The sequence below is a fragment of the Aspergillus eucalypticola genome (assembly GCF_003184535.1).
Source record: "Aspergillus eucalypticola CBS 122712 chromosome Unknown BO83scaffold_53, whole genome shotgun sequence".
NCBI lineage: Eukaryota > Fungi > Ascomycota > Eurotiomycetes > Eurotiales > Aspergillaceae > Aspergillus > Aspergillus eucalypticola.
The window spans coordinates 24,240-39,939 of record NW_020290327.1 but is presented as its reverse complement, the minus strand read 5'-3'; the positions used below and the strand labels follow the sequence as shown (position 1 = coordinate 39,939).

Sequence of the window (15,700 nt, the reverse complement as noted above, 5' to 3'; positions counted from 1 at the left end):
TGCACCATTTTGATCGGAACAGTTGCAAGCTGTTACCATTCACAATGCAGTATAGTATGTACAAGAGTTTTTCTGTGCTGATCTGACCGTCTTGATGTTTGCCAATTGAATTCCATATGTCTTTGTGGTTGACACAGACCCAGGAATCCTTGCCACATCTCAACACTGAACTCTATTTAGCTCATGACGGAAGCCTGTGATTTCCCTTTAGTGGCGGCGGCTACGCAAATGCCTTATTAAAGTCCGGTGCACCTGCTGTGTTTAGCCTTCCCGGAAAAAGTCCGTGGACCTGGCCAACTAGGCAGGTAATCGATCTCGCTTTAGACCCATAGATTCACCGAGTGGATTCCCTACGGACCACGGAGTTTATATATTCTCAATATGTATGTCCAATGCAATGTACGCCGCTACTGCAGTCATTCATAATGTGAGGACATAGGTCCGTGACCAACTCAACAACCTGCATCTACTACTGATGCTAGTTCAACCCCGAGAAACTGCATGGCAGCCTATGCCCCTTAGTGACGGCGCTGCCGGTCCTTTTTTCTGGATGCCCAATATAAGCATTGATCTATGGGTATGCATTCATACGCACTGTGATCGAATAGTGGTGCCGACTACAGAACTCACCCCCCCGCAACGTGCAGGTGCCCGTCACGGGGACTGCGGATATCTCGATTGAAGGGTGATCTTACGGGGATAGGTAACCAACGGAGCACATCCCTGTGCTCTCCGATGTCTACTTTGTTGTCGCCGGTCAATCGTACGGACTATGAAGTCAACTGAAGAACGGGGAGGGTGACTAGTCTTTCAGCCGACTACAATATGCCGCAGTCAACAAGCCCTCTGGATTGTCGTCATTTCTGCGCGATGGCAACCGCTAAGGAAGCGCCTGCACCCCTACCGATCATCACACTGCTCTCGTGACAATTGCATTCAGCTTCCTCAGAATAAATTCACAACCACGTAATCAGCGCAAAATTACTACCAGTACAGCCTTTTTATCGTGCTTCGTTTTCTTCCTCTTTTTTTGTTTCGCTTCGCTTGTAGCATTTCGTCTCCTTTGGAAAGGAAAAAAAAAAACCCCAGGGTCACTTCCCCGTGCATGGAGTTGTGACAATAAAGCAATTGGCCTTTTGCAACGCAAATCCCGGTAGTGACGTCGAACAAGACGCGGCACGCAGACAAAATCGGAAACGGGAGATTCGAAAAGAAGAAACATAATTCCATAATTGCGCCAAAGCTTTCCCAAATCATTCACATCACCGTCCAGTGTATGTAGAGTATCTGTTCGGAGCGACCTTGTCAACAATGTTCATGATAGAGGAGAAGAAAACAGAAAGCCACCAGGACGATGAACGCCTTGTAGGCCAGTAGGAACGTACCTCCAGATTCTTGCCCGCATGTCACCACTACCAGTGGCAAACAGGTTATTAGTAGGGCTGGGCGCCACGGAGATGACTGTTACTGAGTTAGCAAAAGCCAAGATCACCTGGCAAGAGACATAGTGCTCGGAGGTTTTAGGTACGCACCTGAGTTCTTGTGTCCCTGGAGCATCATCTGCGCATTTCCGGTGACGGGGTCCCAGAATTGAACGCCCCGGTCTTTAGAACCACTCATGACCCAATGTCCGTCGGGAGTCAGGCAGACGCTGAGCACAAAGTCCTAATCCATGAGGTCAGCAACCACGAAACGAGTATTGGCCTTTTGCTAACGGAGAGTATGTATTTACCTTGTGACCTTCAAAAGTGCGGACGCATTTACCACCCTTAACTCCGCTTCCGGGGTAGGCGCCACGGGGCACGTTGAGCTCCCAAAGTTTGATTGTCTTGTCCAGACTACCACTGACGAGGTCCCGGCCGTTGGGGGCGAAGGCAACCGAGTACACGCTGTCCTTGTGTCCATCGGGGCTCTCCAACCGTTCCACAAGGTAGCCGGTAGTGGTATCCCAAACACGCACGCTCTTGTCGAGAGAGCCTGCGGCGACGTAGTGACCATCTGGGGACATAGCCACGGTGGTCACACCGTCTTCGATGCTCAGGGTGTAGACCAACTTGCCATCCAGGATATCCCAAAGGCGGACAGTCTTGTCTCCACTACCGGACGCAATGTACCGACCATTGCCAGCGAAGTCAAGAGAGTAGATATCCTGCTCGTGACCGGTAAAGATATGCTTGATCGTCCGGGCATTGATGTCCCAAACCTAACGGTAAGAAAAGAGGGAAAAAGGGTTAGCTGCGAAATCATTCGAATAACAGCGCACCAAAGCGGGGCATCAAGAATGCTAGTGATGTTAAAGCAGGACCACGTACCCGAATCTGCTTGTCTTCTGCACCAGTCGCAAGATACTTGCCGTCAGGGCTGAAGCAGACGCTGCGGATGTAAAGGTCGCCGTTCTTGTCCACATTCTCATCCTGCAGTGTCGCAACGTTCTGACCCGTGGTCACATCGAAGATCTGCGCGGAGCGATTGCAGCCGGTCGCAAGGTACTTGCCGTCACGGCTGAAACGAACACAGCAGACAACGCTGTCATGGACAAGGTGATGAACAAGTTCCACATCCAGCACGCGCTGCACCTCGGGATTGAACACGGCGTACCAATCGGCACCCTCTCGCTTCTGTGACGCCGGCAGATCGTCAGGATTCCAGTTGGCCAGCATGTTTCCCGGACGATCTCGCACGAGAGCCTGGCTAGGAGGCGTGGGGCGGGCCAATTGCGGCGAGGAGACACGGGGATCAGATGTGTAGGCCAGCTGGTGGGTCTGTTGAGGAGTGGCCGGACCGGGAGGAGCACGGGGCCGCTTGCCAGGGCCGGGGGAGGCAGCAGGAGGAGGGGGAGGTCCATAACCTGTTTAGAGATCGAGGCGATCACAATGTCAGAGGTCAGGCAATCTGTCTTTCAAACATAGTCATAACATACCGTTCACAGCAGCACCAGGCTGATATCCTCCAAAAGAGCTCTGCGGTGGTTGCGGCGCTCCTTGCTGGGCCGCGGCAGCAGGCTGTTGAAGGGTATGCTGGGGAGGCTGCTGATCCTGGGGAGGGGGAGGGGCAACTGGAAGACCGGGGCCACTACCTCCTTGGTTGGTCATGATGCCACCAAACAGATTGCTAGGGCCGTGACCCAGGGCCGGTGGCGGGGCCTGAGAAGGTCCAGCGTGCTGGGCCGGGCCGGTAATGTGAGATGACACGGGCTGAACACCACGCGATTCAAGCTCGTGTCGCAGCACCCGAATCTCTGCTTCGTAACTACAATGATGGATAAGTCGTTAGTACGGCTATGAGGTAGGATGAGCTGCCGCAGGCCAAGTAACGTACTCTTGTTTCATCTTGAGTTGTGCTTGTTCCAGTTGATAGACCTTCTGGCGGATCATCTCCATCTCTTGAAGCTGCCCGGTTACTAGGGGTGGTAGAAACCAAGCGTCAGCAGAATACACCAAAGGGGGAGATGACAATAACAATAATGACTCTGGGCGACACAAGGTGCTCTCCATTGCATTAAAACTCCGGAGTTCACCCGTACGCCGCTGACCTGCGCCACAAGGTGAAACCCGACGGAAACGCGCCGTGACAAGCAAAATTCTCGTCGCAAAGCCAATCCAAATAGCACAGGGACCAAGGAAATAACAAAACATACGCTGATGTTCAAACTCGCCAGTGCTTCGAGACTGATTCTCGAATTCCTGGCGCAGTTGGTCCAACAACTCCGTCAGACGGGAGTTGGGAGCCGGAACCATTCCGCGATGAGTATTATACATAGCGCGAAATGTTTGTGTTGTTATTATCCCGTGTTCGCTTGGGCAACAATAGAGGGATAGACAATCCGAACAACGAGACGTAGGAACGAAAGTCGCTTAGGCGGAAAGTCAGTGGTTGTGGTGGGGGGGGGAATGGTTGGTGGTCGACCGAAGGGATAAGTAGTTCAACGGCAAGAGTAATCCGCGACTCCGGGAAAAAAGAAGAAGATATGGGCGACGGGAGTCGCTGTTAGGCGACAGAGACTGGTGTGAGGAAATCGATCACCGCAGCCGCATCACAGCGCGCCCCTGAGGACTCGGCGCGGCAACGTGGTCGGAAAGGGGAAAACAGTAGAAGAAAATGGAAGGGAAGTATGTTGAATGGGGATAATTGCGCGTGGACGACGATCCGGGGCGGACGATGGATGAAAGGCGAGACGATAAAGGGACGACAAGGGAAGAGGGGGGGAGGAGCAGAAGCTGAGGCTGAAGGAGGAGGAGAGCGAGATGAAGTGACAGTTGAAGGTCCGTTCAGTTCAGGTTCGAGTTCGTTAGTCTTTCTTAGGTAAGGTTCCTCCGGGTCACGCTCGGCTGTTCCGGGTCCGGAGAACCACCACCGCCCAATGGACGTGCCCGCTTTGCCGCCCGAAGCGAGTCCCAAGTAGGCCAGACATTGAAGTATAGTCTACTTCGTACATACTATATATCAAAATTAAAAGTAACATTTTGAGGTATAAATATATACTCCTATTTGTTTCGTAGTTATAGGTTTGAAAAGACTCACAATTGACACTCTGGTTCCCACTATCTCCTGGGAATAAAGCTAATTGACTCAATGTCGAGACTGAAAAGAAGGGACGGCGCTTAAGTGTGACCGTATTGAACATAGACTTCTCACCTAAATGCAGTCATAGCCGCCACAATACTGCAACAATACAGAAAGTGTGCAACTTGAACATATGTTACTAAACCATATCATCCCGTGACCTTATCAGATCTGCCGGAATTGCGGATGTAGTTTACTCCCCAACTGGAAATACACGTTGGAACCTTTTTTTTTTCCTTTTCCCCTTCTGCGGTTGTATTTTTCTTGGGAAGGGGATAAGGAACACAATAAACTAATACTACCTAGTACTATTCAAGAATCCCACTTAAGTCGCTGATAGAACACTCTACAGTTTACTTATATTATAGATCTAATCACTATGATTAGGTAGATGTAGACAACTATACATTACTCAGTAGTAGACCATCTCCACCCTTTTCATAACAAATCAGACGGAACGGCAGGCCTCGTTCCGCCTGGTGTGATCCTCACGGCCATCTGATAGGCTCCTCCTCCACCAAATCGCAGATGAGTGCCATTCTGCAAATTATATTACTTAACTTCTTCTTCACCTTCTTCTCATCTTCTTTACCCCTTCCTTTCTTCTAACTATTCTTCTTCTCCTCGCCAATTTTACATTCTTTCATTTCCCTCCCCCCTTAAACCCCCGCCCAAATTGCCCAACCTAAAAAGTAGTACTTACCAACAACCACTACTGGCTGGCACTTCAATCATTTTTTAACCTACTCTCCTCCTTCCCCCTTTCCTCCCCCCGCGAACCATCCGGACTCTCCCCCGATTCCTCAACACCTTGTTCCGCATACCACCCTTATAATATTGTATTCTCACACGCTCAAATCCGGGCACCATGGATATCGCCCTCGAAATCTGGGACACCTTCATTGGTGATCGCCTCTACGCCTCTCTTCTCCCTCTATCTCTTGCCTCATCCGCCTCGCTCCCCGGCTTCACTACCGTCACCAACAGCACCCTGTCGTTCTTTGGCGCAACCCAGCCCTTTGTCTACGAACCGGCTACTCAATTGATTTACTTGGAGCCTTCCAAGTTTGCCTATTTGAGCGCCTGGCCAAGGAACAATATTTATCGTCAGTTCCTTTCTTTCTTCTTGATCGTCTGGTATGTCCACTTGCCTTCTTTTCTCGGGTGTTCGTCACCTTCCAATCTTTCCTTCGGCTAACTGTGTGGGCGCATTATGTGCGCCTTGATCAGGATTTTCGGTATCATCGTCTACTTCATTTCCGCAAGCCTTTCCTACATCTTCATCTGGGATAAGACCACCGTTCACCACCCTAAGTACCTCAAGAACCAAATCCCTATGGAAATCGCCCAGACTATGCGCTCAATGCCGGTTATGTCCTTGTTGACTGCCCCTTTTCTGGTTGCCGAAGTCCGTGGCTACGCCAAGCTCTATGATACCTTCTCCGAAGAGCCATTCCCCTACTACAGTATTTTGCAATTCCCGCTATTCATCATGTTCACCGACCTCTGCATCTACTGGATTCACCGCGGCCTGCACCACCCGCTTATTTATAAGACCTTGCACAAGCCTCACCACAAGTGGATTATGCCTAGTCCCTTCGCCTCCCACGCCTTTCACCCGCTTGACGGCTGGTCGCAGAGTGTCCCCTACCACGTATTCCCGTTCATCTTCCCACTTCAGAAACTGGCCTACGTCTTCCTCTTCGGGTTCATCAACCTCTGGACCGTGCTGATTCACGACGGCGAGTACGTTGCCAATAGCCCAGTGATCAACGGAGCGGCCTGCCACACCATGCACCACCTGTACTTCAACTACAATTATGGCCAGTTCACAACTCTCTGGGATCGTCTGGGCGGTAGCTATCGCAAGCCCAACGAGGAGCTCTTCCGCCGCGACACAAAGAATGGCGAAGAGGAGTGGAAGCGACAGACCAAGGAGATGGAAACCATTCTCAAGGATGTCGAAGGCGACGATGACCGGGCGTACCTGGCTGATTCTCAGACCAAGAAGAACCTGTGAATGTGGGAATCATGACCAGTCACTAAGGGATCTGTTCTCAACCTCACAGGTCCATGGAGATTATCTCTGTTTCCCGGGCCCAGACTTCACATAATGAGTTCATGGCTTCTCCCTATTTCTTGACCTTCTCACGCTACGCCGCCCTGACTACGTCTTGTATAACACGGATCCTAGTATATTAATTGTTCCAGCCCCCTTTATAGACGTGTATATTAATTCAACCTCGAGTCACTGGTTATGCCCCTGCTTGTGAAGGAACACCGGAACCGTACCGGCCAGTTGTCTGTTTGGTTCGTCCATTTCTTGTTTTCTTTTTGCTTTGTACATATATATGATCGATCAGCGGAAAGGGGAGCGGAGATTTCAACATTACATTTTAATCTAAAAATTCACTGCATTACGTTATTAATACATATCCTTGTACGTATGTATAGGTGTAGATACAACACCTCTTAGTTGACGAAGACAGCAGGGAAGTACTACCAAGAAACTCATGTTAGTAGAACATCACAAGAAGAATCAGTGAACTAAAACAATTCCTTATTTTTTCTTTTCTCCTCTTTAGTGGTTATATTAGACTCTTTTTTATTTTTAGTTTGAACGCCCTCACCCGCTGAAATTGGTCGAGATAAAACAAGTGCCACAACCTAACTTATGTATGTATACAGAAGAGCGAAGAGGAAAATGGAAAGAAATCCTGGAGTTGAAAATTGAAGGTCTCCTCCAAGTATATCTGATCCGATTACAGCCTAATCAAAGCTTCCACGCTCATTCGATGTCCACGCTCGCATCGGCTTCAGCGATATCCATTTCCCCATCTGCGGGGATACTTTCCGAAGCGCCAGTCTCTTCCAGGGCCGGAGGGGGAGCGACCGTGCCGACAGGAGTAGCTGTGGCCATGGCGTCCGCAATGAAAGATTCCTCGACGCCGGCTTTCCTGCGGAACACTCTGAGCCAGCGCTGGCCCCATTGCCGGATGATTTCATCCTCGGGCAAGTTTCCACTTCCGTCTCCTCTTTCCATCTGCTCGTCGTTGCTTCCGCCGGCCACTGATACGATGGAGTCTTCGATGACCTTGAAAAGAGATTGCATATCAACCTTCTCACGACTGAGCGTCTCATCGAGGACACTGAGCTGCGGCTCGTAAAGACCCGGCTGAGTACGTGCGGCAACAATCTGGCGCATGCGGTTGGTGACCTTTCCAACAGTGGCGGAGATCATCTCGAAGATGTGGGACTTGGCAAGAACGGTTCCTGCCTCTAGCTTGTCCACCAACGCCCATTCAATGACTGACAGTGGGGTCAAGATGGTGTAATTGAGAAGCTTGTCAATGATGTTGATTCCGACGCCGGGCTGGTCGACCCAATACTCCATGACGGAGGTTATAATCTGGCGCCTCGCCTGTGCAGACTGGGGTCCGATGGCCAGGAGTCGTTCCTTGTTCCGTTCAATGCAGGACAGTACATGAGACAGAGACTTGGAGCCAACAAAGCAAATAGCCGTAACGAAGGCATCAGTTGAAGGCAGCAGCGGGTCTTCGACACCGAGAGATCTGGCTTGCTCTTCAATTGCGTTGATAAAAGGCTGGATCTCCTCGTCGCTAGCCTTCTTACGGACCAGTTGCATGATTTCTCTGCCTTCATTCGCATACGGAGTAGCTGAATGAAACATGAATTAGTCAATCGTTTTGAATCCCAGCCAAAGTCGAGTTTGTAAATAGGAGTGACTGAGAAGAGTGGACCTGAAGCGAAGGGAAAAACTTACTATCAGACGAGTACTTGAAATCGGGAGTGTCTTTCTCTTTTCCTTCCGTGATCAAGTCTTGGTATGGGTCAGGGAGAGTGCCCCTGATACGCTGTGCAAAGCTCAGCCGGATCTCCTTGTCAAGGGCGCCGTTAATAAAGGCCATCCGGGGGTGAACGAGAGGCAGCTCCAAGTCATCAATCCTGAGCCATTGTTAGCCGATCTGCACTGCATTCTGCCTGCTCATGAGCCTTACCATTCACTCCATTTCCAAGTGAACCCAAAGTTGCTCAAGTGATGAGAGAACCAATCCAAGAATCGATGGCTTAGATCCAAATCCATTGTCTCTAGGCTGCGATACAAGAAACGGATTGCACGTCCTAAGCTCGGTGCGATAGCGGCCGGGGCTATCTTACAGCACTCCGTGAGAACCGAGTGGTAGTAAACCAGTTTGTGCTCGGGAGACGGCAGCTGGAATAGTTGAGAAAACACGGCGTCCACAGCAACATCCTCGGGTTTCCAGAGATTGATGTCTCCCGGTAGATCGCGCAGCCTATCAAAAGGAGTCGCCCGCTTCACGAAGGTGTGTGGAGTAAAATAGCAGTCGACATCAATCAAGAACTTCGCCGTCGCAATGCGGTTGAAATCAAGAATGTTGATGGTGTCGACAAGGGCATCACGCAGCAAGGAAGATGCGATATCTGAAGTAGGAGGGACTGTTTCCATGTCTTGATTCGCGTACACGGAAAGGTACGCCTCAGGGAAAATTGCCCTTGTTCCATTCTTCACCGGACTCGGAACGGTGATCTGAGGGAATGCATGCTTTGGCTCGTTTTCATAAGTCTTCGGCTCTGCGCCATTTTCTTGCGATTCTTGCCCCTCTTGCGCTTCCTCGGGCTCTTGTGCATTCAATGCCTCTAGCGCTCCTCTCCATGGCCTAGGAAGACACGCGAGCTCCCAGCCCCGGCCGGACTCTTTTTGTAATTGACTCTGGAGTAGGCTGATAACGCTTGGCGTAGCAATTGGCTTGCCGTTCTCAAGGCCGAATGGATTAACCAGGTCCACAAGAGTATGAGGGGTGGAAGCAATGATATCAGTTTTCTCCAGAAGTGCGGTGGCCTGGGGCTCGAAACCGGCTGCTGGGGAGGCCATTACGTAGGGAATGGTGAAAAGGATAATTTTCACCAGCTCCAGACCGATCAACTGTATGCGCATCGTTAGCGATCCTGCGACCCTTTGGGACTGTCGGTTTATCGGCGTCGCTTACATCTTCCGAGGATGCTGTTTGAAGGTCGACAGCGCGCGCAAAGAGCTCCTCCAGTACCGGGAAGATGCCATCCCCTTCGAAGACACATTGGAGACACCCCAGGAACCGCAGAAGAAGCTTAACCTCGCGCCACGCGCCAGCGTCAATGTACTTCTGCAAGCACACGCCTGACCTACTGAGAACGTCGGACACGAGCTCGGATTTCTGGAAATTTGCGATGAGAACGGTCGCGGCGACGAAGGGGATCTTGAGCGGCTGCTCCAAAACACTAGTATAATAGCAACTCCGTCAGCTCCAAGCTCGGCGGAGGTTCAAACAGGCCTAAGGGGGGGGGGGGGGGGCAGCCAAGTCAGTCAAGCCATACAGATCAAGCGCAATGTCGACAAAGGAGCTCCTAAACTCCTGATCTTCGTAGTTATCCGCCACACTTTTTGCGATACTCACAGCGTCGTCTTCTGCTCGTCTGGCAGCCTAAAGAACGTTCGCAGTGAGTGCCGGCACTTGCCACACTTAATCGAGTATTTGGAAGAGGGTATTCGTACAGATTCAGCGATCGTAAGCAATTGCCTCCGGACCTTGACAATAAGCGGTTCCTCGTATCGACGCCTCTGGCGGCGGTCATAGTCATCATCTTCTGCATATCCCAAGAAATTGTTAACGGAGAGTGGCCACGAGGGGAGCTCCAGCTAAAAATCAAAGACGGAGTCTGGGGGCATGATAGCGATTGGCAAGCAAGCAATTGCAGCCAAGGACTCGATCACAGCGAAACCGCATGTTTTACTGACCTCTGTAGCGCCTCTTACGCCCACCACCCCTGGGGCCATGAGGTCGGCGTTCGTAGTCGGCCATCGCTAGCGGGCCTTATGTCCACACGAAATGTCTCGCGCAACGACTGCTTCTGGGTAGAATAAAGAGCCAAACCAAGCTGTAGACAGCACAGCTTCTAAGGGCGGCAGCAGCGAGGAGCTCTATATCGGTAATGCCGTCGCGATAGGAAGGGCATGTGTCTAAGAAGCAAAACATCAATAGTGCTCAGCTGCTGGTCGGGACTCGGGATCCTCCGTCCCGCTGATTATCTAACCATGTTCCTTACTGTCTTTCACAGCTCCAATGGAGCCGTGGAAAATGTGCTGCGTTCAGCGAGGACTCAACTACTACTATTTGATACATACTACTTAATAAGAAGGTTCAGACTGTGTCATCTATGTCACAGCTACGGTGGCTGAAGAACATTTGAAGTCAAGTAATACCCGTACGCGTATATGCTACCCCAGTAAAACACAAGAGCATACTTGTAACCCATAGAAAACTGCAAGCATGCAAGCCAGAAGAGGTCAATCGAAGAGAAGATACAGAATGCTGTGGTTATACACAGTACGAGAACGAGAGTATCCAGGCAATGTTCTTTGGGGCCTCTAGGATAAATGACTAAGAACAGCAGCAAGCAGGTAAATAGGTGAATCGTCTGGATAGCTTCATGGCCGTCGACGCCAAGTGTATGAGGCTTAGAAGAGAGGAAAGGGGGCGGACTAGAGAGGTGAGGGTAGAGGTAAAGAGGAAGGAACCACGAGAATATGAAAACGGAGACGAAGAGATATAAATTCACAGCAGAAACAGCATGAACGGGGCTTCTAGCGTGGCAAGTCGGGAAAGAAGACCTCCAATACCTATATTCAAGCACACTGACAGGCACGCGGTATGGCGCATCCAAACAAAGAAATCCTCAAAGATATCTGACGCATTTGTAGGATATTCATCTTTCCGTCCTTGTGAATAAAACTTGCGGCAATTTGTGAACAGAGCCCGTTCAATCGAGATATGAGCTATGCAGACTTGATCCCGGAAGGCAGACTCACGCAATAAGGGTATCACTTTTTTACCTCCCAAGAGCTGTCTCAGACACCTCAGTAACTCCAGGCTATACCATCCCGTCAACCCCTTTGCGTGAAACGGTCATGATCCACTAAAACCTCCCACTCTTAAGAAATTTTTGTGGTCGTCAAGAATCACAATTCCCTCTGCTCCATCTAGTTTCCCAGAGATCCCGGCACACCTATCTCCCTCTCCCTCTCCATGGAAACCTTTCTTATTCTTTTCATTGCTTTTTTTCCCTTTCCTTTTTTTTTTGTGGTAATATTTTGTTTTATTTTCTTCCATTAACTTCCTTTCTCCTGCTCCTCATGCTCACGTTTCACCCTGTCTTTCAGTATTCTGCCATACAGAAGCCAGCTCCCGGATGCCCCAGCCTATGGATTAGGTCTACAGATTCGAATAAACCTTTCCCAGTTCAAGAACCGCCTGATGCATGAAGATAAGCTCGTAGGGCATGACATCAAATTTCCGCAATCAGGTGCAAACATGTTTGCACACGTAAGGGCGTGTAGTTCGTCAGATTTGCACGGGTTGACTCAGTCAAGACGCGCTATCATTTCTTCCTTCGTAAGAGGCTTGAAGTTGGTGATATCTAACCCGCGAGCCTCAAGTGCAGGACGTGCATGAGGGGGAATCAGCCGGCTGTTCATTGCGGGCGCGATAGAAAGTTCTATGACAGTGTCAGGTCGTCAGTATGGGGGGCAACCAAAACAAGTGGTTTTCAGGGAGACCGACCATGCCTGGAGAAGTCGAACAGATTAGGAAGCTCCCTCGTGGAGCCGTTCGGGTGCCGCGAGTCGGGCAACCGGGTGTTAGGATCCCGAAGTTCGTCGAAGAATGGATGGCACATCGCTTCAATTGCTGACAGACGTTGCGTCGGTGTGTATTCCAGCAGGGCGGAGATTAAATCGATGGCCTCATGGGGGGCCCTCCGGAAGACCTGATGGACATCAGCATTTTTCGCTCGAAATTGTTTTCGCTAAGGGATCCCACCTTATTGAAGGGGTGTGGCTTGATCTGCGGGAACTTGTGTTCCATGTAGTTCGGGTTCATGGTGCGAATCTGCTCCCGCGTCGGGGTGCCCAGGACCTTGATGATCTCCACGAGCTGGTCGATTCCGGATTCTCCTGGGAAGAGTGGTTGTCCTAGCATCAACTCGGCCATCACGCAACCAGTAGACCATACGTCTGATGTATATTAGTACATACGCAGAGCCCCTGGGTTAGATTTGAGAGAAATACCAATTTTCGTGGTGTAGTTTGTTGCGCCGAAAATCAACTCAGGTGCGCGGTAGTAGCGGGAGCAAATGTATGAAACATTAGGCTCATTCTCGACAAGAATCTTGGCGGATCCAAAGTCACACAGCTTCAGAATACCGGTGTTCGGGTCGAGCAGCAGGTTTTGAGGTTTTATGTCACGATGGCAGATTCCCTGCGAGTGAATGTAGGCCAGAGAACGGAAAAGTTGGTAGATGTAGAGCTTGACTTCCAGCATTGGCATGGTTGTCTTCAACTTGTTGAAATAACGCGAGGCCCGATACACCGTCTCTGGTACATATTCGAGGACGAGGTTTAAGTACACTTCATCTTTCTATGATGTTTCCATGGCATGGTCAGCAGACAAGTAGGTAAAACGACGAGTAAGACGGGTTGCAGCATGAACTGAGGGGAACCAAGAGAAAGGCAAGCGGTGTTGAAAAAGAGAGCGACATACCCTTTCTCCGTTGGAGTAGTAAAAAGCCTTTAGTTCTACGATATTCGGGTGGCGCACGATCCGCATGATCTGAAGTTCACGATTCTGAGGGGGAGGGGGGTACTGTTAGCGACCGGGTAGGCGATGACGAGCATTGGTGGCCTAGCATACCTTGAACCGCTTGTCCTGGAGAACCCTTTTGATTGCAGCATCTTCGCCGCTGGGCATCATCTTCGTTTGGAAGACGACGCCAAAGGATCCATTGCCAACGATTTTACATTGTGAATAGGAGATCTCCTTGGTTTCTCCCGTAAGTCCATCCTGGACTTTCTCGCGGACGACTTCTATATGATCGCAAACAAGAAGGAAAAGGTTAGCAATCGAGTCCAGCAGATGGGCTCAGCAACAATTGCGTAAAGAACGGCACGTCTCTTACCACCCATGCGCAGACTCGAGAAGACCCCAGGTCTATTCTGTGACATCACGGACGGCTAGTGGGGACAACACCGGGCGGCAACGTGGGCGATGCTATCGAGAATAAGGAGGGCTGGACTTCAACAGCGGATGTCGGGAAGGGACGCAAAAGTAAGGCGTGAGGTCCGTTTTGGGCAGACTGTACTCGGTGGAGCACTAGTTGGGAGGGGTGCTCTGGATGGGCGGAATATCCGAACGGTGGATGTTGAGTGGAGGTGCGCGTGAGATGAAAGGTTGAGAAGCAGGCGGGCGAATCGTAGAAGGGAAGGCTCAGACCAAGGGGACCAATGGACTTGGGGAGCGTGCCAAGAGTTGCAGACACAAGACCTGAGCAATGAACGCCCCAAAGATTGTGAAGCGGGTTTCTTTAGATGAGGGAGGGGGTTGGTGTGGGCAGCGGTGGGTGGTGGAGGGGAGGAGGGTTTGGATAGAACGGACAAATGTTTCTCGAAGAGAAGGAGAAGAAGAAAAATAAAATAAAATAGAAAGGAAAAGAGAAAAGAGAAAAAAGTGAAGTTATGTGTGAAAGAACCAGCAGCAGTAGCAAGTAGCAGTTTAGTAGTAAAGAGTACCGAACCGCAGCTGATTCGAGGAGGGAGGATTGTAAAGTGTAGGTATTGAATTTCACGCCTCAGCAGAAGTGTGGCAGTGGAATTTCAAGGAAAGGCGGGTAAAATAAGTAAGTGTAGGTAAGAGAAAGCTCAGGCTCTCAAAAGGGAGGGATGGTCGGTCGGAGAAGGAAGTGGGAAGAGAGGATAGTAAGAGAGGAGAGACTTGAGCAGGTGACGTTGATGGAACGACGAAGCCCGAACACGCGAGGGCTGCAGGAACGCGGGAATAAAGCACCGGGAGGAGAGGAAGAAGGCAAGGAACACACGAGCCAACTCCGGGCAAATAAGAGATATCAGTAAGAATAGTAATAGACGGAGTTGACCAGGGAGGTCAGTAAGTAGAATAAAAAATAAAATAGGTTAAAGGGGGGGAGAGAAAAAAAAAGAGAGGGACCTCTCTTTCAGAGAAGTAATAATGCTAATAATGAAATCAATGAATCAGGAGCACACGGGCGCTTTTCTGACTCTTGGAGGAAGATACCAATACCAAAAGGAGGGAAAAGATTACTAGCATCCGATCAAAAACCAGGTTAAGTTGTTACTGTTCTCTCCCTGTCTGTTACTAGTCCGTTAGGCCCCAGAAGGCAACGTTTGGGTTTGGCTTGGGGTGGAGGAGGGGAGGAGGAGGGGGGCGGGAGTGGTTTAACTTACAGCAGTTAGTAACTTTACCTTTCCCGAAAGAAAGAAAGCCTGGGTAACAACCGATGGGCACGGAGCTATGGCAGTGTGTGGAGAGGCAACAGAGATGTGGATGATGACGGTTGGGATTATTGGTACAGAGAACCTGAGGGATTGCTGTTTATGGCCGCCGGCATAAGAATAACCATTCTTTACACAGTAGCGTTCGTCCTCGAGTAGAGATAGTAGTATTCCCATTCGAAAAAATAATGCCCCAGTTAGACTAATAATAAGGAGAGCACTTATACCTATAGCCCACCAGCCTAGTCAAGAGTACCCCATATAAAGCTATAGGTATCTTAGCACTCTACTCCATTTCCTTCATATTTAATCTGATTTTATTTTTGATTATCTTTTTTTATTATGCCATTCCATTACGGCAACTGGTAGCTAATGATGAAACTCCATAGGCATGAGGGTATATTGTGGGCTCGGCCCCGGAGGGGCAAGAAAATTAAATAGCCAGAATGAAAGAAAATGGAAAATAAAAAATCAAAGGGAGGAAAAAAATGAGAGAGACAGAGAGAGCGGCGTATTGAATGAAAATAATAAGTCTGTATACCTAGGTAATGATACAATACAATACCGGATCGGCCGCTCTCTGCCCCAGGTCTTTGCGTCTGGCTATGACGCTATTGCCCTTACCGGAAGCAAGGTACCTGGGTACCGCTAGTAGATAGGCGGCGGTGCGATGCTACTTCTACCCATCTTAGATGATGCCGCTAAGATATGTCACTATATACACATTTGATGAGGTTTTCTACGTATGATGGTCACTTC

The 15,700-nt window shown here is 49.9% G+C and overlaps 4 protein-coding genes across 4 annotated transcripts; 1 reads left to right on the top strand and 3 right to left on the bottom strand.

Annotated features, from left to right (window-relative positions):
• Window positions 1-847: 847 nt before the first annotated feature.
• On the bottom strand, window positions 848-4,200 carry rcoA (putative transcriptional repressor TupA/RocA). Its single transcript, XM_025532535.1, has 8 exons — window positions 3,638-4,200; window positions 3,319-3,400; window positions 2,921-3,249; window positions 2,313-2,848; window positions 1,733-2,203; window positions 1,533-1,665; window positions 1,386-1,461; window positions 848-1,287 (listed from the first exon to the last, which is right to left on the bottom strand). The coding sequence occupies exons 1-8, from the start codon at window positions 3,735-3,737 to the stop codon at window positions 1,263-1,265; spliced, it is 1,752 nt and encodes a 583-aa protein (XP_025381886.1). The 5' UTR covers window positions 3,738-4,200; the 3' UTR covers window positions 848-1,262.
• Window positions 4,201-5,141: 941 nt separating this feature from the next.
• BO83DRAFT_383721 (sterol desaturase family protein) lies at window positions 5,142-6,983 on the top strand. Its single transcript, XM_025532534.1, has 2 exons — window positions 5,142-5,700; window positions 5,794-6,983. The coding sequence occupies exons 1-2, from the start codon at window positions 5,432-5,434 to the stop codon at window positions 6,581-6,583; spliced, it is 1,059 nt and encodes a 352-aa protein (XP_025381885.1). The 5' UTR covers window positions 5,142-5,431; the 3' UTR covers window positions 6,584-6,983.
• Window positions 6,984-7,351: 368 nt separating this feature from the next.
• BO83DRAFT_327138 (NCBP1 family protein) lies at window positions 7,352-10,442 on the bottom strand (the record flags this gene model as incomplete). The annotated part of the gene is made up of 7 exons (XM_025528072.1): window positions 7,352-8,241; window positions 8,348-8,529; window positions 8,583-9,529; window positions 9,594-9,861; window positions 9,958-10,064; window positions 10,136-10,227; window positions 10,397-10,442. The coding sequence occupies 7 exons, from the start codon at window positions 10,440-10,442 to the stop codon at window positions 7,352-7,354; spliced, it is 2,532 nt and encodes an 843-aa protein (XP_025381884.1).
• A 1,433-nt stretch (window positions 10,443-11,875) lies between these two features.
• BO83DRAFT_460498 (GSK family serine/threonine-protein kinase) lies at window positions 11,876-13,639 on the bottom strand (the record flags this gene model as incomplete). Its single annotated transcript, XM_025537212.1, has 7 exons — window positions 11,876-12,135; window positions 12,201-12,405; window positions 12,459-12,652; window positions 12,707-13,055; window positions 13,179-13,262; window positions 13,329-13,555; window positions 13,594-13,639. The coding sequence occupies 7 exons, from the start codon at window positions 13,637-13,639 to the stop codon at window positions 12,002-12,004; spliced, it is 1,239 nt and encodes a 412-aa protein (XP_025381883.1). The 3' UTR covers window positions 11,876-12,001.
• Window positions 13,640-15,700: the final 2,061 nt, after the last annotated feature.